Source organism: Panthera uncia (assembly GCF_023721935.1).
Source record: "Panthera uncia isolate 11264 chromosome D3 unlocalized genomic scaffold, Puncia_PCG_1.0 HiC_scaffold_8, whole genome shotgun sequence".
In the NCBI taxonomy this organism is placed as follows: Eukaryota; Metazoa; Chordata; class Mammalia; order Carnivora; family Felidae; genus Panthera; species Panthera uncia.
In genome coordinates this window covers 84,939,977-84,967,607 of record NW_026057586.1, presented here as the reverse complement: position 1 = coordinate 84,967,607, position 27,631 = coordinate 84,939,977, and the positions used below count along the sequence as shown (strand labels likewise).

The 27,631-nt window shown below is 40.3% G+C and overlaps 1 protein-coding gene across 10 annotated transcripts in view; it reads left to right on the top strand.

The window, feature by feature from the left end:
* MPHOSPH9 (M-phase phosphoprotein 9) overlaps positions 1–27,631 on the top strand; it is a 55,309-nt gene that overhangs the window by 9,205 nt on the left and 18,473 nt on the right. For 8 of the 10 annotated variants that reach the window (XM_049619474.1, XM_049619477.1, XM_049619476.1 and 5 more), the window contains 10 exons: positions 2,112–2,201; positions 2,404–2,924; positions 3,577–3,700; positions 5,784–5,874; positions 7,594–7,697; positions 11,005–11,130; positions 11,294–11,751; positions 12,081–12,236; positions 16,360–16,447; positions 18,919–19,134. In XM_049619474.1, the coding sequence (XP_049475431.1) occupies positions 2,112–2,201; positions 2,404–2,924; positions 3,577–3,700; positions 5,784–5,874; positions 7,594–7,697; positions 11,005–11,130; positions 11,294–11,751; positions 12,081–12,236; positions 16,360–16,447; positions 18,919–19,134 (1,974 nt within the window). The remainder of the gene's footprint in view (positions 1–2,111; positions 2,202–2,403; positions 2,925–3,576; positions 3,701–5,783; positions 5,875–7,593; positions 7,698–11,004; positions 11,131–11,293; positions 11,752–12,080; positions 12,237–16,359; positions 16,448–18,918; positions 19,135–27,631) is intronic. The other 2 variants (XM_049619475.1, XM_049619480.1) reach the window with 2 other exon arrangements.

The following is a 27,631-nucleotide window of genomic DNA, read 5'->3' as shown; positions in this document are numbered from 1 at the left end:
TTTTATTTTTATTTTTTGAGAGAGAAAAAGAGAGCATCCACCCAGTGTGGAGCCCAAAATGGGGCTCAGCGTGGGGCTCGATCTCACGACCGTGAGAGCATGGACCTGAGCAGAAATCAAGAGCTGGATGCTAGGGGCGCCTGGGTGGCGCAGTCGGTTAAGCGTCCGACTTCAGCCAGGTCACGATCTCGCGGTCCGTGAGTTCGAGCCCCGCGTCAGGCTCTGGGCTGACGGCTCGGAGCCTGGAGCCTGTTTCCGATTCTGTGTCTCCCGCTCTCTCTGCCCCTCCCCCGTTCATGCTCTGTCTCTCTCTGTCCCAAAAATAAATTAAAAAAAAAAAAAAAAGCTGGATGCTTAACTGACTGAGCCACTCAGGCGACCAGCACTGTTTTATTTATTTGTTTTTAAAAATGTTTATTTTTGATAGAGACAGAGCACGAGCAGGGGAGGGGCAGAGAGAGAGGGAGACACAGAATCCGAAGCAGGTTCCAGGCTCTGAGCTGTCAGCATGGAGCCCGATTCAGGGCTTGAATTCTCGGACCGTGAGATCATGACCTGAGTTGAAGTTGGACGTTTAACCGACTGAGCCTGCCAGGCGCCCCAGCACTGTTTTATTTCAATCCTGGGGTTTTTTGCTTCCTTTGTTTTAATACAGTTATATAGTCTTCAACTTAATTCTGCTCTATTATAATTATAGAAACGGTTTTCAGTATTAATCTGAAGGACCTCTGAATTGTGTAGTCTGTAATACCAAGAAAAAAAATTCATCTTGAACTTGACCTTTTTTTTTTTTTTTTTTTTTTTGAGTAAACCACAGCCACTGTAAGGCTCAAACCCTTGTCCCTGAGCTCAAGAGTTGCATGCTTTACCGCCTGAGCCAGCCAGGTGCCCCTGAAATTCACATTTTTATACCCTCATTTAGACACTCTTTCCTTGGTATTGTGTCCTAGGTGCCGGAGGCAAACAGGTTAACAAAGTGAATAAACGAGATGCCCTCTTAATTGTGGTAAATGCTCTGAAGGCAAAAACAGGATGACATTGAGAAAGAGAGCAACTTCAGGATGGTTTGGGAAAACTGTCTTTGAGAAGCTGAAATTGCAAGGGGCGGGGGGGAGAAGAAGGAAGCCATAAGAGCTGGAGAGAGAGCTTTCCAGGTAGCGGGTACAGTGAAGACAAAGCTTTCAAGGTGGAAGACCTTTTTGGCATGTTCAGGGAAAAGGTAGAGGCCAGTGTGGCCGGTGTGCTTTGAGCACGGAATAGATAGGGATGAGATGAAGTTGGGAGGTGTGCATGGGCCGGGTCACTCCGGGGCCTGTGAGGAGTACAGGAGCGTAAAGATGGTGAATGGTTTTAAACAGGGAGGCTCTTTTCACGGTAGCTACTTACTGATATTGCATATTATTGTGTAGAGTCTCTTACTGTAAACCAGCCTTGAGACTGAATTTAGCTTCTGGAGATCTCCCCGAACCCTTTTCTGGCTTGTTTTGTAGTCTGATTATAAGAACACTTACTGTACTCTTGAGTCAGCATGGATCAGAACCTCAGAATGAAGGGAGTCCTAGGCCAGTTCCACAGGTTTTCAGACTGATTTTTTAAATTCCTTTTTCAGCTGTGGCGCTGTAAAACACTTCAGCACCTGACTTGAAAAAGTTTTGTGTTTTTTTTCCACTTAAATCCCATGTAAATTAGGGGTTAAATTTCCATAATATCAAACTATCTCTTGTTTTAAGACGTGGGATTCTTTTTCCTAGGTACAAGTCATTGTTTAAGAAAATCACTAACTGTTACAAAGAAAGGAAGAGAACTTAAGACAAATACGATGTGTGACTGCCAGTTGTTGATGAATCAGAAACGATAGCAGATGACATGCCATTTGAAAAATAAGATTTACCCAGACCTTCAAATTTACCCAAACTACAGATTACATATGAAAGGGGTGACCAAGCCTGTGCCTGTATTTTTACATTAAATACAGTTTTATAACTACTTAATTCAGCTTATAAATTTAAATTAAAATACATTTTAAAAAGGTCCTTTCCCACTGGAGGAATTTTTCTGTGAAATATTACATTGAAAATTATTTTTAACTAAAATATTTTATAACTTAATAGACCAGGTGGTTACAACTATTCAGTTTGGTGGAAAAACAATGCCAAGAGCAAATAGCCGCTCAGCAGGAGCAGTTCCACAACCAAATTCAAGTAAGTTGTTATTTGTATTGATTCTTTTTTATACTGTAAGATTTGCAAGAAGAACCCGTTAATACTTTATATCAGTTTTGTTGATGAACTAGAAACATACCGTCTTTAGAGTAATAGCTCGTATTTTTAAGCAATATTTTCATAGTATTTATAAAAAATGCAATGTTTAGTATACTTACCAAATCTGTAACTTTGTTTTCAGCGTATACAGGAGGAGATAAAAAATTTAGTCAAGTTACAGACCAGTAATGCTTCCTGGGCTTCCTATGATACTTCTTTAAGTAAACAGTTATCTTCAGGAAGTCAAATGGGTTTTTTTTCTGAAAACAGTGAGAGAAATGAACCTATTATCAGTTATCCTAAGTCTGAAGAACCCGAAATGCAGCAAGAAACATCCACATCACAACCAGACTGCAATGTGGACAGTAGCTCAGTGAGCAGTGGGTATGGTACCTTTTGTGTCTCCGAATTAAATGCCTACAAATCTAAGGACCCTCGGGAGTTCATGGAGCACACAGAGGTTTCTGAGGGACAGTTTGGAGCATCTTTGGGGCAGATGGAGTCACTTGCAGAGAGTGTAAAAAACAAGAATTTTCGTATACATACCACTGAAGAGTTTTGTGCATCTTTAAAAGAAGATATTTCCATTTTTCCTGGTGAATTTGAACACAATTTTCTTGGTGAAAATAAGGTTTCAGAAGTATACAGTGGCAAAACGAATAGGTAAGTAGAATTTCTCCAACATTTGAAGGGAGGTTTACTTGTTTATTACATTTAGAATCTAGTAAATCAAGCTCCTTTTAGAGTCTAAATGTATACATGTGCATGTAATTTGCAACCAAAAATTATACACAAGCATACTCAATTTTACGCTTTTTATATAGAAGAGGAAATTTTCTAAGTTTGATGATAAGTGTGGCTGAATGTTTGTAAAGCAAACAATCATTTAAAATTTGTCATTTACCCTAAATGTTGAGTTTTATATCTCTAAAATTTTTTCTCTAAAATAAGTGTTTAGCTATAGCAGCACAGATCTTGTATACCTGTAAGTACAGTCACTAGTCCTTGTAAACAAATAAGCTTTTGCTGTAGAGCTACATTGAGTATGTGAACAGGCCACTGTGGTGGTTTTGTTCTATTCCATGGCTACAGGTTAAATCCTTTATTAATCACCATTAGTCTTTGTGTTCACTTTGCCTTTGGTAATAAGAAATTGTACAAAGAATGTAGGTGAATGGATAAAAATCCATTCTTTCTCTGCAGTTAGAAAAAGAACTCAAAGCATTTCCCACGGACACAATATTTATTAGTGTTTAGTTTTATGTGCAAAGGACAGCATCTAAAGAGAATAATTTTGTTTTCTCTTTCTGAATAGTAAGGCTGTAACATCATGGGCACAAAAGCTGAAGCAGAACCAACCAAAGAGAGCACTTACAGAGGAGGGGTGTTCAAAATCTATGCAAGGAAATGAGCAAGCCAAGAAATCACCAGTTGAGAAAGTAGGTGATGAGTCACTTTATTGCTAATTATGGTGGAGTTTACTACGTGCTCGTCAACATAAGTTTTTTGCCCTTTCTTTTGTATTGTTAATTTGTTCCATTGACCTGTCTTTCTCTGGGTGTCCCAGAGGATTGGAAACAATGATTTGCTCTGGGTATTGGTTTTTTAGTAGTCTGGAAATCAAAAATAATGAGGAATAAAGTACAATAGAAAATGAAAACCGTTTTGTAAAGGTCCTAATTCTCTTTGTGCGGCAACTGTTTACATTTAGCCAGAGAATAATCCACTTAACTTTTTTTTTAAACTCTCAAATAGGGGCGCCTGGGTGGCTCAGTCCTTTGAGCGTCTGACTTGGCTCAGATCATGATCTCATGGTTCATGAGTTCGAGCCCCACGTTGGGCTCTGTGCTGACAGCTCAGAGCCTGGAGCCTGCTTCGGATTCTGTGTCTCCCTCTCCCTCTGCCCCAACCCCTACTTGTGCTCTGTCTGTCTCTCTCTCAAAAATAAATAAGCATTAAAAATTTTAAAAACTCTCACATAATTTATATTACTATTAAGTTGTAAGAAGTAGTACTGAATTTATAATCCAAATTGTAAGAGGTTAAATGTTTCAATTCTGTGTGGCCCTTTTACTAATCTAGCAGCTGCTTTCGTTAAAGAGGTGTAGATATTGAGTAGGTTTTAAACATCTTTGAAGTCCTTTTGGCTTAAATCGTCATAGAGTAATGTTGTTTATTCTATGATACTGAATTGAAATTGCAAAATCACGTCTCTCTGCAAACTTGATACCTTTAGAAATTGGCCACTGTTTTTAATGTTTATCTTTTTAGAGAGAGAGAGAGTACGTGCACTGGCAGGGGAGGGGCAGAGAGAGAGAATCCCAAGCATTTTCTGTGCTGAGTGTAGAGCTAGACGCAGAACTTGAACTCATGAACTGTGAGATCATGACCTGAGCCAAAATTAAAAGTCAGATGCTTAATGGACTGAGCCACCCAGGCGCCCCTGGTCTTGATTGCTGTAAACATGGTCTTTCTATCATCCTGTGAAAAAGATTAAATAGAAGTCCTAAGAAGACAGTCCTTCAACCTTTATAAAGCACTATTCTCTTTTCTTGCCATAAGTTTTCTTCAGCCTGTGATATTTAGGCTTCTCAAGATCACCGTTCCAGAACCTATTCAGATTTGTGTTCAGGAGGGAAGTGAGGGTGATAAGGCTCCAGGGACCACTGGCCTCACCTGCAGGCGCCCTGTAGTACTGTATCTGTGGGTCTGTTCTTTTGAACTCGCGTGCCATTGGGATGGTACATCTTTGGTGTGAGCGCATAAGAGTATTTAGAGTCGGGGTGAAAGTTGCTTTTTCCATTGGAATAGGTTGGCAGAGAAAATGTTTTCATATATGCTAGTTTCTCTTCTGTTTTTACATTAAGTAAAACTCAGTCTTGGGGAGGCTAGCAGAAACCAAAAAAACGAACAGACAGACTAGTCTTTTGGAGACTTTCTCACCGCTGATAAACTTTGGGTCTTTGGTATATACCTCGGTGGGTACAGTAGTTTTCTTTTCTTTCTTTTTTTTTTTTTTTTTTTTTTTTAACGTCTTTATTTATTTTTGAGACAGAGAGAGACAGAGCATGAGCAGGGGAGGGGCAGAGACACAGAATCTGAAGTAGGCTCCAGGCTCTGAGCTGTCAACACAGAGCCCAATGCGGGGCTCGAACTCACGGAGTGTGAGATCATGACCTGAGCTGAAGTCGGACACTTAACCAACTGAGCCACCCAGGCGGCCCTATAAATATGTTTTCATTCTGAACTCATTAAGTAACACCAGCTCCCAGTGTTCTTCCAGCTCCGCAGAACCAAAATAAACTCGTGTAAACACACAGGAAAAGAAAATCCTTCACGGTTAATTCCTATCATTTTGTATTCTCGTAATCACAGGGAAAACTGGACTTTCGTAGTTCTTCCTGAACCCTCTGAGGCTTTCTCTGTGCCTTGGTTTGATACCTGGCTCTCTTTCCTTGGGTCAGTAGTTTGTGCCTAATGATTTTTATCCATCGACTAATGGTTTTCTTTCTTGCATTGCAGCCTAATTTCACTGCTGCTAAGCACCCTCATGCTTTTTACCTCAATAAACCAGATGAGAGTCCAAATTCTTGGATGTCTGATTCAGGAACAGGTATGAGACCTGTTGTTTTGTTTTGTTTCGTTTTGTTTTGATAACAACTTGTCTGCATTTCTCGCCGGATGTTAATTCTATCCAGTGTATTAGCGTGCTTTCTGTAAATGTGTTCTGTTGTGCCTCTGTTAACTATAACTTCCTTACTTGCATTAGTGTTACAGATTCTGTAAAGATAGATGGGAAAAATATTTTTGCAGTTGTTTCAAACAGCTGCAAAAGCCATCTCAGCATTTTTCAGATGTTCCAGAATGAATTAAGACATTCAAACCCTTTATGAGTCATTCTTTACTCTCCATGGTAAGCTTATTCTAGTTTACTGATTCCCTACCCTACCTCCCACAATCCCACATCCAGTTTGTCAGGATAAATTAGCTTTGCCTGATGAAAATTGCCAGAATTCAACCACTGTCATGCTGTCACCCTAATAGAGTCCCCATCACCTGTCACCTGAGTTCCTGCAACTTCCTGCCCAGCATCCATGCCCTCACCCTTGCACCCTTCCATCCGTTCTCCACACAGTAGCCTAAACAGTCCTTCTCTAAGATGGGTCAGATCATGTGACTCCTCTGCTCAAAACTCTTCTATGCTCTTTCCCTCAGAGTAACAGCCAGAGTCGTATAGGTGCCCGTAGGCTCAGCAAGATCTAGCCTTGTTCTGTTTGACCTCATTTTCTGCTGCTCCCTTTCTCTGCTTCAGCAGAGAGGCTCTTTGCTTAAATGTGCCAGATAGGTTCTCATTTTAGGGCTTTTGCTTTGCTGCTTCCTATATTTGAAATGTTCTCTCCACCCGTTATATAGGGGATCTCCCTCATATGTGGCTAAAATGGCTAACATTATCTTGGTACCTTGCAGCGAGCCAACCCTGAGCACCCCTCCACACACGCTACATATATTCCCTTTTACCCGATTTTTAAGTCTTACCATTTGGTGTTTACTGCCTTCTAACCTCCTGTGTATACGTTGTGATTTATTTACTGTTCATTTCTCACATTTTCTGCTCCCCAGCCTGGCACGGTAAACACTCAGTATGTATTTGAACCACTGAATTATTATTCTTATTAATTTTTAAAGTTTGTTTATTTTGAGAGAGCACGTGAGCGTGTGCACAAGTGGGGGATGGGCAGAGAGAGAGGGAGACAGAATCCCAAGCTGGCTCTGTGCTGCCAGTGCAGAGCCTAACGTGGGGCTTGAGCTCACGAATCAGGAGATCATGACCTGAGCAGAGATCAAGAGTTAGACTCTTAACCGACTCAGCCACCCAGGTGCCCCTGAACCATTGAATTCTTTATATTGTTTCTATCTAAGTCTGTGCTATTCATGAAGAATTTTTTCTTTTTTAAGAAATACATTTTAGATTGTAGTAATTTATCTTGACTTTAAAAACATTTTTAAAAATAGTCTCTACACCCAGCATGGGGTTTGAACTCACGACCCCGAGATCAAGAGTTGCACCCTTCTCCAACTGAGCCAGCAGGCACCCCACATCTTGACTTTTAATAATATATTTCATTTTTAAATATTTCGATCATCAAATTAGAACTCTTCCATGGGAAGGCATTTAAGAGATTCTTGTTCCATTAAAATTCAATTTCCTGTATCCAGATAGCCAAAAACTAGTTACTTCTCGTATTTAATTTTCTGTAGGTAGAAGTAAGTTATTCTAGAAAGCACTTTTCTCTTTTCTCAGTCTTCTCTTCTCTGTATTTGTGCACAACAGGCCTGACTTACTGGAAGCTGGAGGAGAAGGACATGTATCACTCTTTGCCTGAGACTTTAGAGAAGGCATTTGCACCGTCCTCTGGAGATAGGTCACCAGGCCAGGTGATTTAAAAACACATTGTGTGTATGTGTTTGTGTCACACAATTATAGTTCAGAGCTCCGTTTCATTATAAACGTTGTATTTTTCCAATTATTTGTTTAATGTTTTATTTATCCTTGAGAGAGGGAGAGACAGAGCGTCAGCAGGGGAGGGAAAGAGCAAAAGAGGGACACAGAATCCGAAGCAGGCTCCAGGCTCCAGGCTCCGAGCTGTCAGCACAGAGTCCAACGCGGTACTCGAACTCACAAGCCGCGAGATCTTGACCTGAGCCGAAGTCGGACACTAACCAACCGAGCCACCCAGGCGCCCCAAAAGAAGCATGGGCTTTAAATTGTACTTGCTTTCAAATGTAATCTCTCATTCATTGCCTATGTGATCATAGGAAGGTTACTTAAAAATGGAATTTAAAATGCCCAGCTAATGTGTTGTAAAATTAAATGAGATGATTTTGTGCCTACTGTGCTAAGCGTAGTAGGTCTGTAGATAACCGCTTCCGCTGTTCCTACATCTGGTTTTGATTCTCTGTCTTATTCCGCCCTCCTGCTAATCCATTTGTACCAAGAACGCTGAGCATTTTAATTTGCTGTCGTCATTTTCTTTGAGCACGAAATGTAAATATTTTCTTTACTTCAGCACGGTGAAATCAAACTACCCAGCATGTGTACATTCAGGTGATGAGAAAGGTTGGGGAAAAGGAGTGATTACAACGAAGGTAACCAGGAGAGTATAAGCATGAGTAATAGGCATCGGTAGGGGCAGTGGGGATACAGCATATGTGTAGACAGCAGAGTCCCAAAGAGGGGTACAAACCAGCATCCCATCCTTCAGGAAGGGAGCAAAAGAGAGAGACAGATAAATGCAGGGAAAGGAAGGCTGGGGAGTGAGATTGTGAGGGGCTGGAAGCCTCGGTGGGCTTTGTGATTACAGAGCTCCCTGTGTGTGACGTGATCAGCACCATCAGTGAGTGAATACTGTATTTTGGTGATTCTAAGATACTGTCAATTTTGAAACTTCCTATTTCATAGTCTAACAAAATTATTCTAGGGGCGCCTGGGTAGCTCAGTTTGTTGGGCCTCCGACTCTTGGTTTTGGCTCGGGTCGTGATCTCGTTGTTCGTGAGCTGGAGCCCCACTTCGGGCTCTGTGCTCACAGCTCAGAGCCTGCTTGGAATTCTCTCTCTCTCTCTCTCTCTCTCTCTCTTTCTCTGTCTCTCCCTCTCCCTCTATCCTTCCCTTGCCCGCTTGCTCGCTCTCCCCCTCTCTCTCTCAAAAATAAGTAAACAAACTTAAAAAATTATTCTAACAAAAATAAAAAGCAGTGTATATCAGTGCTTTCTTACCACTTAGAATTTATATTTTATTCTTAATGAAAGATCTTGTAACTGAACCTTGATTTTTGTCATATAACTCTTATACATACTTAAAAAGGACGATATAAGTGAAATAAATTTGTTAAAACCTCTTCACCTACAGAGGTTTATGCTGTCTTTTCAACTCAGTGTTCGTTTCTGTGTTTTTCCACATACTGTTTTCCTTGAGCCATCAAGAGCTTTGGGGATTGGCAAAGATGAGAGGCCTTGGTGCTGAGTTTTTACCTGGCCTAGTAGTTCTGTAGATCTGGCCTACTTTTGGCACCCAGATGGGGAATGCTGCTAACCATCTGTTAATTCACTGTCCCTTAAATACTGGTTCTCGGGGCTTCTGGTGTAGGCTCTAGGATTTTTTTCCAAACTGCTGACACCTGTTCGGCCAATTTGGATGTCTTCTATGTGTGCTTATGAGCAGACAATGACAATTATATCACAATTGCTACTTGACCAAAAGCAATGTTAAGAAGCTGTTAATTACAAGAGGCATCCTCGCTTCTGAGATGTTAAAATATAGTGATCATAGAAGTGGAAAATGGTGAAGAATGGTTCGTTATGCTACCACGACCTCTAAATAGAGTAATTCCAGCAGCTCTGCCTGGGGGTGCTCCACCAGGTTTGGGGCATCACCAGGCAGGGATTCCTCAGGCTCGAGGCCATTTCCTGAGTGCTCTGCTTGTTACAAACTTTCAGCTTGAAAGGGTCTTTTAGGTTGTTGGTGTATAAAAAGTAAAATTCCAGGGGCTCCTGGGTGGCTCAGTCAGTTGGCCGTCCGGCTTTGGCTCAGGTCGTGATCTCCCAGTTCATAAGTTCGAGCCCTGCATTGGGGCTCTGTGCTGACAGCTTGGAGCCTGGAGCCTGCTTTGGATTCTGTGTCTCCCTCTCTCTCTGCCCCTCTCCTGCTCGGTCTCTCTCTCTCTCTCTTTCTCTCTCTCTGTCTCTCTCTCAAAAATAAGTAAACATTAAAAAAAATTTCAATTAAAAGTAAAATTCCAATTACAGAAATTGTAAATTTTAAGGGCTCACATTCAGAAAATTAATGTTTTTAATGCACATGTAAAAAGTTCGATTGTCCTATTCACAAGCTAGTTACAGGGTTTGTTAAAAACATGTTAATGCATGGTAATCTGCAGCCTGTGTAGGGTCTGGAAATGGGACACATATTTAAAGATATATGTGAATATATTCTTTGAGTACTTTCAATATATCTCTTGCTGAATCTATAATCTCATTTAAAACAGTTTAAATTTGAGACCCAAGTTAAATGATACCCCAGCATGCCCTACAGTAGGTCCGACTTTGAAGTAATTTGAGGCTGAGGTTTTAAATTTGGAGCTTTAGACCTCTTTGCAACATTTCCAGCGTGACAAAGCCCTGATTTCAAGCTGTAGGAATTGGGGTCGTATCTTCTTATCTTATTAATTTAAAAAGGGGCTTGTTTCCATTGGGTAACTTCTTAACACTTTTTCTTGGTCTGTGAACTCTTAAAAAAGTAGGAAAATAACTACACAGATAAGGAATTTCATCTCTGTATACCTGTCTCCCTGAGTCACATGATGTTAATCTAGCCAAAAGTCTTCTTAATCCTGCTTCACTCTTTTCATCATGAAGTCTTTTCATACCTCAAAACTTGGTTTTTATCTTGAGTACGGGGACTACCAAGGTTTTTTATTCTTTGGAAGTATTCTGAGGCTATTAAATAACTTAGGTTCAGATTATCACCTTAATATTTATTATTAGGGGATATCATTTTTTTTTCATTCTGAGGGAGACTCATAATTAACGGGTAATGACATCTAAACTTGTTTTATAAGTCTGACAGTCCAGAGTCTCAGTTCATTTAAATTCTTTCAGAAATCTTTTTGTGGTGCTGATCTTGTGTCAGTGAATTTTTTTCATCATTGATAATACCACTTAAATAATTTTGTTTCATATCTTTAAGTCTAATACTAGTAATGAGATGAAGCTACCATCACTGAAGGATATTTATCATAAAAAACAAAGGGAAAACAAGCAGTTACCTGAGAGGAATCTCACTTCTGCTTCCAACCCAAATCATCCGCCAGAGGTAAAGTTGGCAACACCCTGCTGAATGAAAACGAAAGATGCTTCATGGCTCTTAACTTTTATCTCAAGCTTTATTTTCCGTAGGAGATCTAAAGCCTACTCCCTTAAAAACAAACACTGAGTGCGGAGGGCAAAATCTTACTGTTGTCTGTCTTAATTTCTAGGTACTGACTCTGGATCCAACGTTACACATGAAGCCAAATCAGATTTCAGGAATTCAGCCGCAAGGCTTTTTGAATGCCCTTGATGACAGAATGTCCTTTTCACCAGACTCTGTTCTAGACCCCAGTATGTCTAGTCACTCTGACATAGACTCATTTTCACAAGCAAGTAATATCGCTTCTCAGTCATCTGGATTCCCCAAATATCCTTCAAACACAAAAGCTTCACCAGTGGACTCTTGGAAAAATCATGGCTTCCCAAACGAAAGTAGGAGTAGTTCCACGTTTCCTTCGGTGGCTACTACTGCTAGTAATGACATCTCGGTCAACACTGTAGATGAAGAAAACACGGCCGTGGTAACTTCAGCCTCAGCCAGTCAGTCCCAGCTTCCAGGGACAGCCAGCAGTGTCCCAGAATGCATTTCACTGACTCCTCTGGAAGATCCTGTAATACTGTCAAAGTATGTGTTTCAGCGTGTGGCTTGTAATGTTAATAGCTCTTCTTTGATGTCTGCTTGAATTATGAAAATTATTTTTATTGACCTTCACTAATGTATAAAATCTTAAAAAAAGATGCGGCACTTTTAAAGTAGGGCATCTAAATATCCGCGTCTTTGGTTTTTTTACTTAATTAGTTGTTAACTTGTGTATTGATCTGTTACGTGTTGTGTGAGTGTGCAGAGGAAGAAGGCTGTAGTTTTGGTTTTGAGAAAGATTGTATTCGTAGTTTCTCTTGTGGGGTAGAGTGAGGAAATGCTTTCCTAACAAGTCGTTTTGCCCTCACCAACAGGATTCGGCAGAACCTGAAGGAGAAGCACGCTCGACACGTAGCCGATCTTCGAGCTTATTATGAGTCAGAAATAAATAGTTTGAAACAGAAACTGGAGGCAAAGGAGATTTCTGCAGTTGAAGATTGGAAGAAAACCAATCAAATTCTTGTAGACAGGTAAAGCTTATAATTCAGCTCTGAAGTTAGTGTTTCTCCAACTTGGAAATGTTATTTTTTCCTAAGTATATTTAATTGTGATAAAACATTTTGCAAAGATGTGCTTTAGATTTGAAATTTTTAACAGAGACCTGTTTGCCTAAGGAATTATTTTCACAGATCGAAACCAACCTCGTGTAGCACACTAATAGCTGACGTGAGAACATTTGTTTCACACGGACAGGATACTGGAACAGTTGAGCAGATACCCTGTATGTAAAGGAACGTCATTTATGAGTGGATTAGTATTGTGTACAGATTTTCTCAGAAGTCTCTAATGTCCTCTAGCAGTTCTCAACCTGCTTTGAAACTCAGAGACATGTAACTGAAATCCAGACACTCCTGAACCTGTGTAAGCAATTATCCTGTACAAACAAGTAACCAACATGGAAACACAGGGGCAGTTATGTTAAGGATCCCCGGATACCTGTTCTAGGGAGAGAATCAGTAACAAATTTGATGCCTTCACTAGTATTAATAACAGCATACTTGGAACATACTTTACATTTAAATGGCATTTATTTTATTTATTTATTTATTTTTTTAAGTTTTTTTTTTTTTTCAACGTTTTTTATTTATTTTTGGGACAGAGAGAGACAGAGCATGAACGGGGGAGGGGCAGAGAGAGAGGGAGACACAGAATCGGAAACAGGCTCCAGGCTCCGAGCCATCAGCCCAGAGCCTGACGCGGGGCTCGAACTCACGGACCGCGAGATCGTGACCTGGCTGAAGTCGGACGCTTAACCGACTGCGCCACCCAGGCGCCCCCACCCAGGCGCCCCTTAAATGGCATTTAAACAGATTGAAAGCTGGGCGGGGGGGGGGGGAACCTGGGTGGCTCAGTCTATTAAGTGTCTGATTCTTTTTTTTGTTTTTTAAATGTTTATTTGTTTTTGAGAGAGAGGGGAGTAGAGCAGAGGGGCAGAGAGAGAGGGGAACAGAGGACCCAAAGTGGGCTCTGAGCAGAGAGCCCGATGCAGAGCTTGAACTCCCAAACCGTGAGATCATGACCAGACGCTTAACCAACTGAGCCACCTTTAAAAATTTTTTTTAATTTGGGGCGCCTGGGTGGCTCAGTCAGTTGAGCGACCGACTTCGGCTCAGGTCATGATCTCATGGTTTGTGAGTTTGAGCCCCGCTCGGGCGCTGTGCTGACAGCTCAGAGCCTGGAGCCTGCTTAGGATTCTGTGTCTCGCTCTCTCTCTGCCCCTCCCCTGCTCATGCTGTGTCTCTCTCTGTCTCAGAAATAAATAAACGTTAAAAAAAAATAAAAAAAAATTTTTTTTAAATTTATTTTGAGAGAGAGAGAAGGAGCAGGGGAGGAGAAGAGAGAGAGGGAGACAGAATCCCATGCAAGCTCTGTGCTGTCAGTGCACTTAACTGAGCTGACCAGGCGCTCCAAGTGTCCAACTCTTGATTTTAGCTCAGGTCATGATCTCACAGTTTGTGAGATTGAGCCCCACGTTGGACTCTGCGCTGACAGTGCAGAGACTGCTTGAAATTCTCTCTTTCCTTCTCTCTCTCTCTCTCTGCCCCATCCCTGTTTGCTCTCTCTCTCTCTCTCTCTCTCTCGAAAATAAATAAACATTAAAAAAAAAAAAACTCAGGTCAGTATAGCAGCAAAGTATTCTTTTTTTTTTGTTCTTGTTTTAAATTTGTTAATGTTTATTTATTTTTGAGAGAGAAAGCGTGAGCAGGGCAGGGAAGAGAGAGAGAGGGAGACACAGAATCCGAGGCGGGCTCCAGGCTCTGAGCCGTCAGCACAGAGCCTGACGCGGGGCCTGAACTCATGAACCATGAGATCATGACCTGAGCCGAAGTTGGACGCTTAACTGACTGAGCCACCCAGGCGCCCCTAAAGTATTCTTTTTTAAGGCAAGAAAAGACAAAGCCCCTTGAAAAAAAGATGAGGGAACTGAAATCTTCTGGTCCAGTTAGTAGTTTAGCTTGGAGAATTGTAGGAAAACTAGCCTTTATACTAGTTTGTGGTTGCTGTGGTAGTTAACATGCTGTTAACTACCTGAGTGTTACTACAGCTTCGGTTTTGCTGCTGGGAGTGGGGCTGGAGGTGGGGTTGGGGGTGGAACTAGGGGTGCCATGGTAGAGAGCAGTAATTTGAAAAGAGCCAGAAATAGGTTTTCTAGGATAAAAGGAAAAGAGTAGATGTCAGGCTAGGGGAGGTTGGTTCTTGTTGTTTGTTTTTAAGAAGTCAAAGATGAAAAAAAAAAAAAAGTCAAAGATGACTGTAGGTCCTTCCTGCGGAAAACGAGTATGAAAGAAGCTCGTAGACCTTGTTGGGTTAAAGATAGGCCACCAGAAAAGACACCTAGGAAGTGATAGCTGATTAACGCACTTTTCTGTCTAGAAGCTGCTAGAGCCATGGAGCGGTGAGGCAGTGTAGGTAGGACAGATTGGAAGTCAGGATTTGACTAAGTGGCTGTGTCCTAATGGTGGCGGCAGCAGTCAGGGCTCTGGGGTGGGCGCAAGGACAGTGTGCAAATGAGTGGCAGTAGTTGCAGTCAGCCAGGACTGGAGAAATGATTCGCCAAAGACGAAAACCAAGTTTAAGTTGTCGGCGTACACGTCAGGGTTTTTCAGACTTAAAATTGCAATTGGGAGAATCCCCCTGGAGCTGCCGATGGGGCCATGGACACTTCTCTCGGAGCCAGCTGCGATATCAGATTATGTGACACGGCCTCATGCCGGAGTCAGTGTGGGAACTAAAACAGAGAAATACAGTTAACATACCTACACTTGACTATTTAGTGCTCTTTCTTTCTAGAACGGTTTTATCAGTATTTCATTGCTACGTGGCATCGATGCGCAGTGGTGAGGAGCGTGAACTCTGGAGCCGGACTGCCGGGTTTAGAATCCCGGTTTGATGGCTTACAACCCAGGAGGAATTAAGCTTCATATTGTTTTCTTATCTGTAAAATGCTGATGATAATAGTCCTAACTCATAGGATTGTGAGGATGAATGTAAGTGCTTAACGTGGACTTGGCATATAATCAGTGCCAAATAGATATTGGCTTGTGCTCCCAATTCATGAACACGGAGTCAAAATGATAACCGAATTCTTCCGTGTATTCTGTTATTTTAAGGTTCTGTGATGATTAACTTTATGAAGAAGGTCTTTAATTCTAAGAAGAATTACATTCATGCTCATTTGGAAAACTACAGGGGGATATAATAAGAAAAGTCTCCCTACCCAGCCTCTAAGTTTCCAGACTTAAGTTTTATATCCTACAAATCACAATACACATATTTATATATAGGTTTTCTTTCATAACAAAGATCAAGCTGTTTAATGCATTCTTTTATATCTTATATTTTTTAATTTAAAATTTATTTTTAATGTAAAATATAAATAACAAAATTTACCATCTTAACCATTTTTTTTTTTTACCATGTTCACCATTTTTAAGCGATCATTTCACTGGCATGAAGTACATTCACATTGTTGGGCAACCGTCACCACCATCCATCTCCAGAACTTTTTCATCTTGCAGACCCGACCCCCTGGACCCATTAAACAACAAGTCTGCACTCCCACCACCCCCACCCTCGAGCACCCACCATCCTACTTTCTGTCTATGAAATTAACACCTCAGATGAATTTGGGTGCCATGTATAAGTGGAAGCATACTTTTGGGTCTGGCTTATTTCGCTGAGCATAATGCCCTCAAGGTTCATCCATGTCGTAGCAGGCTTTGGACGGTCATCCTTTTTGAGGCTGAATCATATTCCACTGCATGGATAGACCACATTTTGCTCATCCATTCAGCCCTCATGGACACCTGGCTAGCTTCCCTTTTTGGCTAGTGTGCACATTGTTGTGAACATAGGTATACAGATGTCTTTCATATTTTGCCTTTTTCACTTCTCTATTAGGGATCTTTTCATATTGTAATTTTCTCTGGAAGATGATACCAGGTTTATTGGGATGTATTTTATTAAAATGGCATCCTCTGTGTTCAATAAATGGAGAATTTGTTTTATATATGGGCAAATCAGATTTACAGAATACTTCTAAGGGAAAGGATTTTATCTTCTAATTTTTTCTTTCCAATTTATGGTTTTTAGATGTGGCCAATTAGATAGTGCTCTAAATGAAGCAACTAGTCGTGTGAGAACACTTGAAAATAAGAATAACTTGCTGGAAATAGAAGTTGTAAGTATTCTTCTGTTGTTTAGTGGCTCAACGTTAAGAATTTAAGCCTTTTTATTAACTGAACTTTAGAGACAAATTAATAGTTTTATGAAAATATTGGCTATGTGTTTTTAATCTTCTTAGGTTGTCTTATTAAGTAAGTTTATATTTTGAATGCTGCTGGCTTCATAGGATAGGATAAACTTTTACCCTTTAAATTTTTTATTTTTTTTATTGAGATATAATTTGTGTATCATAAAACTCACTGTCTGAAAGTATAGAATTCTGTGGTCTTTAGTATATTTGCAAACTTGTGCAAGCATCACTATAGTCAATTTTAGAATATTTTCTCTCAAAGAGAAACCCCAGAGGCACCTGGGTATCTCAGTCAGTTGAGTGTCTGATTCTTTATTTTGGCTCAGGTCATGATCTTGAGGTTCGTGAGATTGAGCTCCACATCAGGCTGTGGTGCTGGCAGTGTGGAGCCTGCTTGGTATTCTCCCGCTCTCTGCCCCTCCCCGCTCTCTCCTTCTCTCTCTCTCTCTCAAAAATAAATAAATGAACATGTAAAAAAATAAATAAATAAATAAAAAGAAACCCTGAAACCCTTAACCATTAGCCTTTCCCTCCTAACCCCAAACCCCCTTGTTCCCAGCCCTGAGCAAGCACTACCCTACTTTCTGTTCTTTGGATTTGCCCATTCTGGACATTGGCATAAATGGAATCTTATATATATGACCGTTTGTGTCAGACTTCTTCCACTTAGCATGATTATTTTCAAGGGTTATCCATGTTGTAGCATGAATCAGTATTTCATTATTTTTTATGGTTGAATAATATTCTGTATTTATTCATTAGGTGATAGATGTTTGGGTTGTTTTGATTTTTTTGGCTGTTATGAATGACAGTGCTATGAATATTTGTATACAACATTTTATGTGGAGTTAGGTTTTAAATTTTCTTGATGTATAACTAGGAATGCATAAACTTAAAATTAAAAAAAAATTTTTTTAATGTTTATTTTTGAGAGAGAGAGAGAGACAGATGTGAACAGGAGAGGGGCAGAGAGAGAATGGGAGACAGAATCTAAAACAGGCTCCAGGCTCTGAGCTGTCAGCACAGAGCCCTATGCGGGGCTTGAACTTGGGAACGGCAAAATCGTGACCTGAGCCGAGGTCAGATGCTTAATATTTTAATATTTTAAAATATTTTTTCATGCATTACCAAATTTTATTCTTCTATGTGTAACCTTGTTAGTAACATTTTGATGGAAAATGCCACTTATGTTCTGTGCACTGTTTCTTTGTCTTTCTTTGATATATTTTTTTAGTTGTCTTTCTCCTAAACTGTAAACTTCTCAAAGTCAGGGACTTGTCTTTCTTGCTAATCTTACATTTTTTGCACCCTAGTGCCTGGCACCTAGTGGATATTCAAGAAACGATTGTTGAATGAATATTAATATAGCAGATGCATTTTGAATTTTCTCTTTTATTTTCATAGTAAGAGAATAGGGGAAGAAATGCTTGATTCTCCCTAAATATTAATGTGGGGCAACAGACTCCAGCTGCCCTTTCAGAATCATTTCCCTAATAGCCATGGTTATTTTTTTCATTAAAGTGACCTACAGGTGGGTCCAGCAGTTCAATGCCAGAAATGGTTTTCTGTCTGTACTTCATGACAATCTCATGAAGCTGTTATTGATTGATTTTTTTTAGAAAAATTTTTAAGTTTTATTTATTTATTTTGAGACAGACAAAGATAGCACAAGCAGGGGAGGGGCAGAGAGAGAGAGAGAGAGAGAGAGAGAGAGAATCCCAAGCAGGCTTTAAGCTGCTAGTACAGAACCAGATATAGGGCTTGAACCCATCAACCATAAGATCATGACTTGAGCTGAAACCAGCAGTCGGATGCTCAACTGACTGAGCCACCTAGGTTCCCTTTTATCTTTGAATTTTTTTATTAATTACTTTTTTAAATGTTTATTTTTGAGAGAGACAGAGAGGGAGAGAGAGAGACAGCGTAAGCAGGGAGGGGCAGAGAGAGAGGGAGACACAGAATCCAAAGCAGGCTCCAGGTTCTGAGCTGTCAGCATAGAGCCCAACGTGGGGCTCGAAGTCACAAACCATGAAATCATGACTAGAGCTGAAGTCGGATGCTTAACCAACTGAACCACCCAGGCACCCCTAAAGATTTTATTTTTGAGTAATCTCAACACCCAGTGTGGGGCTTGAACTTAAAACCCTGTGAGCAAGAGTCACATGCTCCACTGACTGAACCAGCTAGGTACCCCTGAAGCTGTTACTTTAGTAGAGTGATCCTTTTCAGTCTCCATCCCAGGACATAACAAAATATTAAACTTGTTAATTCCAATTTGTAGGTTTTATTTTATTACTTTTCTTTCAGAGTTTAATGCCCACAATTTATTAGCTGCTACTGAAACATCTATTTTTTTTAATTAAAAACAATTTATTATCCTTGTTTTTATTTTGTAGAGTGATTTTAGAGAACGCTTCAATGCAGCCAGCAGTGCTTCCAAAATTTTGCAGGAACGGATTGAGGAAATGAGAACAAGTAACAAAGAAAAAGACAATACCATCATTCGACTAAAATCTCGACTGCAGGATTTAGAAGAAGCATTTGAGAATGCTTACAAACTCTCAGATGATAAGGAAGCAAGACTGAAACAAGAAAACAAAATGTTTCAAGATGTAAGTGACAAAAAATGGAAACTTAAGACAGGGTTGGCTAAAAGTTATTTTAGATGTTATACTCTTACAGACTATTATGACTTTTTCCAAGTTTATTTTTGTTTGACATAACTTTGCTGTGGCTGCAAATATAGATTCTTCTGATTGAGTCTGTTAGGTCTTATCTTGAAGCAGGAAGTCAGAGCGTTCAGAACTGTGGTGTTTCCCCCATGCTTTTTGTCTCTATCGAGTCACCTTTTGAGCTATCTTAAATAAGCATCTATGTGGCTAGATGGGTAAAATGAACCAGATTTAGAATAGGTTTGATTGAATTTTTTCATTTTGCTATAATGTCACTTAAAATTTGGATTTGTACAATATTGAAACTGCATTAGGTTTCGGGTTGTGTATTTTTTTTTTTCTTAGATTTTTCTTAATATTCTTTGTCATGGTACATAAAGAAATCTAAAAGCATTTCGGCTGTTGCAGTTTTCTCCCTGAGAGCATTAGATTGTTATTACTTTGATTTTTTAAATACTTATTTTCATGAAGATAATACATGTACATTTTTTAAAAATTTTTTATTTATTTCTGAGAGAGAGACAGAGCATGGGGGGGGGAGGGGCAGAGAGAGAGGGAGACATAGAATCTGAAGCAGGCTCCAGGCTCTGAGCTGTCAGCACAGAGCCCAATGTAGGGCTCAAACCCACAAACCATGAGATCATGACCTGAGCTGAAGTCGGATGCTTAACCCGACTGAGCCACCCAGGTGCCCCCATGTAAATGGTTTAAATATTCAGATGTTAAGGGAAAACGGTGGTCTTCCCCACCTCTCCCTTCCTAGGTGTCCCCTACCTTAGAAGTCATCACTCTCAGCTCTTCTAGTGGTGTCTCGTAGCATTTTTCTCCATGTTTCTATGTAACAAACTTCTATTTCTCTTTCTCTTTTTTTCCTCATCAGTTTCAGACATTACATATCGACTTCTGTGCAAGGAAAGCCACAGTTTAGCCTTCTTACACCATTTGCTCCCAATACAAACACTTCTCTCCTTTCTTTTTCTTTTTTGTTTTTAAGTTTATTTTTGAGAGAGAGACAGAGAGACAGAGAGACAGAGTGCTAGCAGGGGAGGGGCAGAGAGAGAGGGAGACACAGAATGTGAAGCAGGCTCCAGGCTCTGAGCTGTTAACACAGAGCCTGACATGGAGCTTTGAACTCACGAACCATGAGATCATGACCTGAGCTGAAGTCAGACGGTTAACCGACTGAGCCACCCAAGCGCCCCCTCTCTGTCTTTTCAGTGTGATTAATACGTTAACTCGATTCTAAGATGCTGTTCTTTCACGTTTTAACAACTTGAAGAATTGGTATACATCTTTACGCCGTGGTATCATAGTTTAATTGGCCGCATTTTATTTTCTCTTTTAGTAGAAAACAGTAGTAAATAATGGTATGATTTCTGGTGAATGGTGTTTTAGATTTGAAATGAGATGTATTATCATTGACAGTTAGATCAGTATTCAGTATTTCTTACTGTCTGTGTAAATATTGTTGAGAGCCAGGCTGCAGTGTTCAGTGATTACATTTCCTTTCTCTTATTTTCCCTAGAATTAATAATTACTTTGTTTTTTTGTTTTTTTTTTTTTTTAACTTGATTAGTAGCCTGTATTTAGTACTTGCTCCCGCCTCCAAATACTTCTGCTTTGTTATGAGCTGCTTGCTCTTGAGGTCGGGTACACAGATGTCTGGGACTTACCTTTGCCATCATCCTGGGAATGGTCTTTGCTTCTTTCTTGTATTAGGTCTCTTGTTTTGTGTGCATCCTGTACTTCTTTCTTAGTTGAATTCTCTGTTTTGCCAGAGTGTATCTCTTGAGAAAAAGAGTACTTGGGAGACAAATTCTGAAGCCTTCCATGTCTGAAAACATTTATGGTTTGCAGTCACACTTAAAAAAAAATTTTTTTTTAATGTTTGTTTATTTTTGAGAGAGAGACAGAGCGCGGGCAGACAGGAGCAGAGGGAGAGGGAGACACAGAATCTGAAGCAGGCTCCAGGCTCTGAGCTGTCAGCATAGAGCCCGATGTGGGGCTTGAACTCATGAACCGCAAGATCATGACCTGAGCCAAAGTCAGAGGCTCAACCGACTGAGCCACCCAGGTGCCCTTGCAGTCACACTTTTTAAAAAATACTTTTATTTCTTACAACAGTTTTAGATTTACAGAGAAATTGAGAAGATAGTGTCGTGTTCCTGTATGCCCTGCACAGTTCCCCTGTTATTAACGTCTCACATTAGTATGGTATTTTGCGGCAATTAATGAACCAATGTCGACTCATTATTATTAAGTGTATTCCATAGCTTATTCAGATTTCCTTTGTTTTTACCTACTGTTCTTTCTCTGTCCCAGGATTCTGTAGTACATTTAGGTACCATGACGCCTCCTTAGGGTCCTTTTGCCTATGACAGTTTCTCAGACTTTCCGTGTTTTTGATGACCTGGACGGTTTTGAAGAGGATTGGTCAGGGGTTTTGTTGGGTGTCCCTTGGGATGTTTCTCTTATGATTAGACTGTAGTTATGGAATATTGGGAGGAAAACCACAGAGGGAAAGTGCCATTTCAGCACATCTTATCAATAAACCCTATGTATTTTATTCTCTGATAGTCAAGTTTCAGGAGAGAGTGGATATAAACACTCTGCTCACTATGTCATATTTGATTACAACTTCACATGGTTTTGATTATTACTCTTTTTTTTAATGTTTGTTCATTCATTCATTCATTCATTCATTTATTTATTTGTTTTGAGAGAATGCAAGCAGGGGAGGGGCAGAGAGAGAGGAAGGGGGCGAGAGAATTCCAAGCAGGCTCCACGTTGTCAGCCACGGAGCTCGATGCAGGGCTTGAACCCACAAACTCATGAACCATGAGATCATGACTTGAGCAGAAGTCAAGGGTCGGACACTTAACCAACTGAGACACCCAAGAGCTCCTGGTTATTACTGTTCTTATTCATGTGTATTAACAGTATAATTTTGTGTGCGAGTACAGGATGAGATCCTGGTTTTTAAAACTTCTTGCACATTTTACTTTGCCATAATATCAGACGTACAGAAAGTAGCAAAAATTGTATAAAAACTTTGCAAATACCTTTCACCTTGATTCTAAATCTTAACATTTGACTCTATTTGCTTTATCAGTCTGTCAGCGGCCGCATGAGGCTGTGGCTGCCCCATTAGGCAGCACAGATAAGAGAACACCTCCAGTGCTGCAGAAAGTTCTGTTGGACAGCACTGTTGCAGAATGTTCTTCAGTTTGGGTTTGTATTTTGCAGTCAGATTCAGGTTGTTGTAATGCCCAAGAGTGGAAGGAAGCTGAGCCTTCCCATGTTCACTTTGTGGTGTTAACCCTGATCTCTTGGTTAAGGTGCTGTTTCCCTGGTGTCTGCACTGTAAAGTTATAACTCCCAGTTTGGAATTTATAAGTATTAGGGGATATTTTAAGACTTTGTAAATCACCTTCTTCTCATCAGACTTTACCCACTGGCTTTAGCATGAGGAGTCTTTCCTGAAACAGGTAATTACTATGGTGGTTGCCAAATGATGCTTTTCCTATTACCCCTTCTACATTTTTCTGAAAGGAGGACCTCTCTGCTCTCCTTTGTTTATTTATGTCAGCGTGGACTCATGGATTCTTATTTTATTCAGTGGGTCATATAGTTCTTTTTGCTGTCGCTGTTATGGTTATTATTTTGACGCTTGCTTTGTCCTAGTTTTGGCCAGTGGGGTAAGTGTTAGGCTGGCTGGCTCCTGTGTCCTTTTGACGTGTTCCTGTCACTCTCTGAGCACATCCACGCTTCCTGGCACAGCAAGATATTCCAGGCTCAGCTTGTACTTTCCCATAGCTCTAAATCACTCATGACTCCAACGAGCCCTGGTTCCTTTAAGTGGAAAATATGTAGAAACGGAGATCTAGTACTAGGTATGTTCATTGTTCATTGGATCACTGGAATGTTGTTTTGAATTGAGATTAATGTTGCCAGTGATGACACTGTTTGTTTGCATTTGCTATGTCAAATACTTCAAGCCTAGGGAGATGTACAGAGAGTAATAGACAGGACATCCACATACCAGCTGTCTGCAAATCCAGTTGAAACACCCTCTTCTATTCCTTTCTCTCCTACCTGCTATGCTGAATATACTCTTGGTTTCCCCATGCATTTCTTTCTACTTTTGCTCCAAACCCACGTGTCTATAAACAATATATAGTAATGTTTATGGACTACGTATGAATCGTACTACCTATATCTTCCAGCAGCCTGTTTTGTTTTTTTATTTTTAAGCGGCCTCCACGCCTAGCGTGGGGCTTGAACTCACAACTCTGAGGTCAAGATTTGCATATTCTACTGACCGAGCCAGCCAGGCACCCCTCCTACAACTTGTTTTTTTGCAGCATTGCTTCTGAGATTTACCATGCTGATACATGCAGCTTTTACTCGTTTTTATTTAAACAGCTTTTAAATATTTCAGGTATATAAAAAGAAAAATCACACGTGGACCAAGCACTCATCTTCGGATTTAAAATACCACAGATACAATTGAAGTCCCCCCATGCACCCATTTTCTGATCACCCCTGCCTTCTTAGGAGTGACTGGTGGAATGAACACATTTGTTACACAGTCTCTCTCAAAGGTCTTCCAGGTTCAAGGAAAGAAGAAGTAGGTACCACCTCTTGATGGGGTGTCTCAAGGTTCTGGAAGACCTTTTGTGAACAGAAATATTGCTGCTGCCTCTTTGGGGTACACAGTATCTGCCACAAGAGCCTGTGTTCTGTATGCAGTGGCTGGGACATAGAATGTGAACGCGGTCATCCTCATTAGATACTGCTAATATTGCTAAATTGCCCTCTGAAATAGTTGTACCAGTTCATTTTCCCACCAGTAATCGATGAGTGTTCTTATTTTCTAGAGTATTTCCAATGCTTTGTATTGTCAGACATCTTAATTTTTTGCTGGTTTGATTGATGTGCAGTGATTAATCTGTATTGCAGCTCTCTTGGCTTGTGGTTTGCATTTAACTTGGCGTTCTCTTTTATGGGGTACAGGTTTTAGATTGTAATATTCAAAATACAGTCTTTTCATTTACGGTTTAGGCCTCTTTTATGTCTTGTTTACACAGTCTTTTCCTACTCAAGGATCAGAAAATTAATCTCCTATATATTGCCTTTTAAAATTATAAAGTTTTGCTTTATACATTTAGGCCTGTAAACTACCCCAGATTACCTTGTATGTATGGTGTGAGATGTGAACTGAACTTGATTGTTGTTTCAAATGGTTAACCGATGGTCGCAGCACCATTTTTTAAAAAGTTTATTTAAGCAATCCCTACACCCAAGGTGGAGCTCGAACTCATGACCCAAAGATCAGGAGCCACATACTCTTCTGACTGAGCCATTTTCAAATAGAGTATCTTTTCATGTCAATATTATTGTCAGCTTATCCTATTTTGTAAAAGCAAAAACAAAAAAACTGCTTTTGGGGCTCCTGACTTGCTCAGTTGGTGGAAAATGTGACTCTTAATCTTGGGGTCATGAATTCAAGTCCCACATTGGGTGTAGAGATGACTTCAAAAGAAAACAAAGCAAAAATTCTGCTTTTGTTTGGAATTTCACTAAATTTATAGAGTAATTTGGAGACAGTTGAGACTTATAATATTGAGTCATCCCATATATGAATGCGGTTTATACCTCTATTTAAATCTTTTTTTAAAAAGTCTCTTAACAAAGTGTTGTAGTTTTCTTCATTAAGCCCTTTCACATCCTTTGTTAGGTTTTTTTCCTTAGATACCCTATTTTAATATTTATGTATTTCTAAATAATGTGCTTATGTTATTTCTTGAATTTTTATTTTTTATTTTTGTCTTAAACTTTTTAAAAATGTTTATTTATTTTGAGAGAGAGGGAGAGTGCATGCAGGGGGGCAGAGAGAGAGAGAGGGAGGGAAGGAGAGAGAGAGTAAGAATCCCAAGCAGGCTCTGCGCTATCCTTTCAGAGCCTAACACAGAGAACCACGTTTCACGGACGGTGAGATCATGACCTGAGCTGAAACCCAGAGTCATACGCTTAACCGACTGAGCCACCCAGGTGCCCCCAATTTTTTTTTTAATGTTTATTTATTTTTGAGACAGAGACAGAGTTCGAGCAGGGGAGGGACAGAGAGCGAGGGAGACATAGAATCTGAAGCAGGCTCCAGGCTCCGAGCTGTCAACACAGAGCCTGACACGGGGCCCCAATTCACAAGCCGTGTGATCATGACCTGAGCCGAAGTTAGACTCTCAACCGACTGAGCCACCCAGGTGCCCCAACCCCCAATTTTTTTTTAAAGTAAGCTCTACACCTAAAGTGGGGCTTGAACTCACGACCCCAAGATCAGGAGTTGCATGCTCCACCAATTGAGCCAGGCAGATGCCCCGATTTCTTGAATTTTTAACAATATCCATAATTATTGTGGATGAAGATTTAGGTCTTTCGCGTGTCATTTGGCTAAGAGTATAGAATTGTAGGGTATATTTTCTTGTCAGATTTTTTTAAAGTTTATTTATTTTTGTGAAAGAGAGAAAACACAAATGGTGGAGGGGCAGAGAGAGAGAGGGAGACACAGAATCTGAAGCGGGCTCCAGGCTCCAAGCTGTCAGCACAGAGCCCAGCTTGGGCTTGAAACCACGAACCATGAGATCATGACCTGAGCCAAAGTCAGACGCTCAACCGACTGAGCCACCCAGGTGCCCCTGGGTTGATTTTCTGAGACTTATTTATGCTTTACTTTCCATCATAGCCTCTTCGTTCTCTATCTTCTGGTTTTAGTATTAAACTTATTTTCTCTCTCATTTTTAGTTTCTAAGAGCTGTTTCTTGTCCTTTCATTACTAGTTTTTCATTGCTTTCTGGTCTTGCTTTATGTATATAGCAGTTACTTCTCTGAGGATATTAATAATAGCTTTCTTGTAATACTTCTTTAGTTTTGATTTATTATTTCTTCCAAGTTAACCTTTCCTTTTGAAATCAGCTTCATATTGAATGTTTTTGCTTTTTTTTTTTTAATGTTGGTTCTTTTACTAGACTCACATTTAAGGGGGAGGCAATCAAAAGCCATTTGGAGACCGTATGTGTACAGATGTGACTTACTTCCTGGTAGCCTTTACTTACCAGCAATCATGGAGTAATTATGTAGAGGTCTTCTTTCTGGGATTGTTTGGTTTTCCCAAGGAAGAGTCTCCCAGTCTCTTGTCTGGGACCTTTCATCCAGGATCTGGTGGCACTGAGGGATGGGGAGCCAAGGTGGGTTTTGTTTTGTGTTTTGTGTTTTGTTTTTTTGAAAACTTTTCCATCTTCTCCTTATCCCTTTACTTCCTCCACCTGTTGCACTTGGGTTTCCAAAGTTGAATTTGTGTCTCATTCACCTTCACTGAGTCCTGTTGCCTGGCTGGTCAGTCTGCTGCTGTATAGGATGGGGAAAGGTCCTGGGCTCTAACCACTCAACTTTTATTTATTTATTTATTTATTTATTTATTTATAATTTTGTAATGTTTATTTTTGAAGGAGAGTGAGACAGAGTATGAGCAGGGGAGGGGTGGGCAGAAGAGAGGGAGACACAGAATCCGAAGCAGGCACCAGGCTCTGAGCTGTCAGCACAGTGCCTGATGCAGGGCTTGAACTCAGGAGCCACAATAAGTAATCTATATTAGACTTGGGATTATGCTTTTTTTTTGGTAATTTTTTAAATGTTTTATTTATTTTTGAGAGACAGAGACAGAGAGAGAGTGAGTGGAGGAGGGGCAGAGAGAGAGGGAGACAGAATCCGAAGCAGGCTGCAGGCTCTGAGCTGTTCACTCAGAGCCTGACATGGGGCTTGAACCCACGAACTGTGAGATCATGACCTGAGCCAAAGGTGGCCGCTTAACTGATTGAGTCACCTAGGTGCCCCACAAATTTTAATCTTTTAAATATTGCTTTCTTGAGGCACCTGGGTGGCTCAGTGGGTTGGGCATCCAGCTCTTGATCTTGGCTCAGGGCTTGATCTCCAGGCCATGAGTTCGAGCCCCACACTGGGCGTGAAGCTAAATAAATAAGTAAATAAGTAAACAAACAAACTGCTCAAGGGGTCTGGACTGCTACTAAATTGTTTTTGTTTTACTTTTTATTTTGAAGTAAATTCAAACTTAGAGAAACCTTGTGAGAACGATTATATTCCTTTTACCTAGGATCACAGTTGTTAGCATTTGCCATATTGGCCTTATCATCTCCCATATGTATGTGTTCACACATACATGTTTTTTTCTTGAACAATTTGAGAGTAAATTGCAGACCTGGCCCTTTACCCTTACCTTTTGGTGTGTATTTCCTAAGAACAAGGGCCTTCGGTACATAGCCACAGAACGAATCAAAGTAAAGAAGTCTAATGTGCAATTTACATCCAAATTATTATTTTATGACACTTTTTTTTCTAGTCCAGGATCCAACCCAGCATC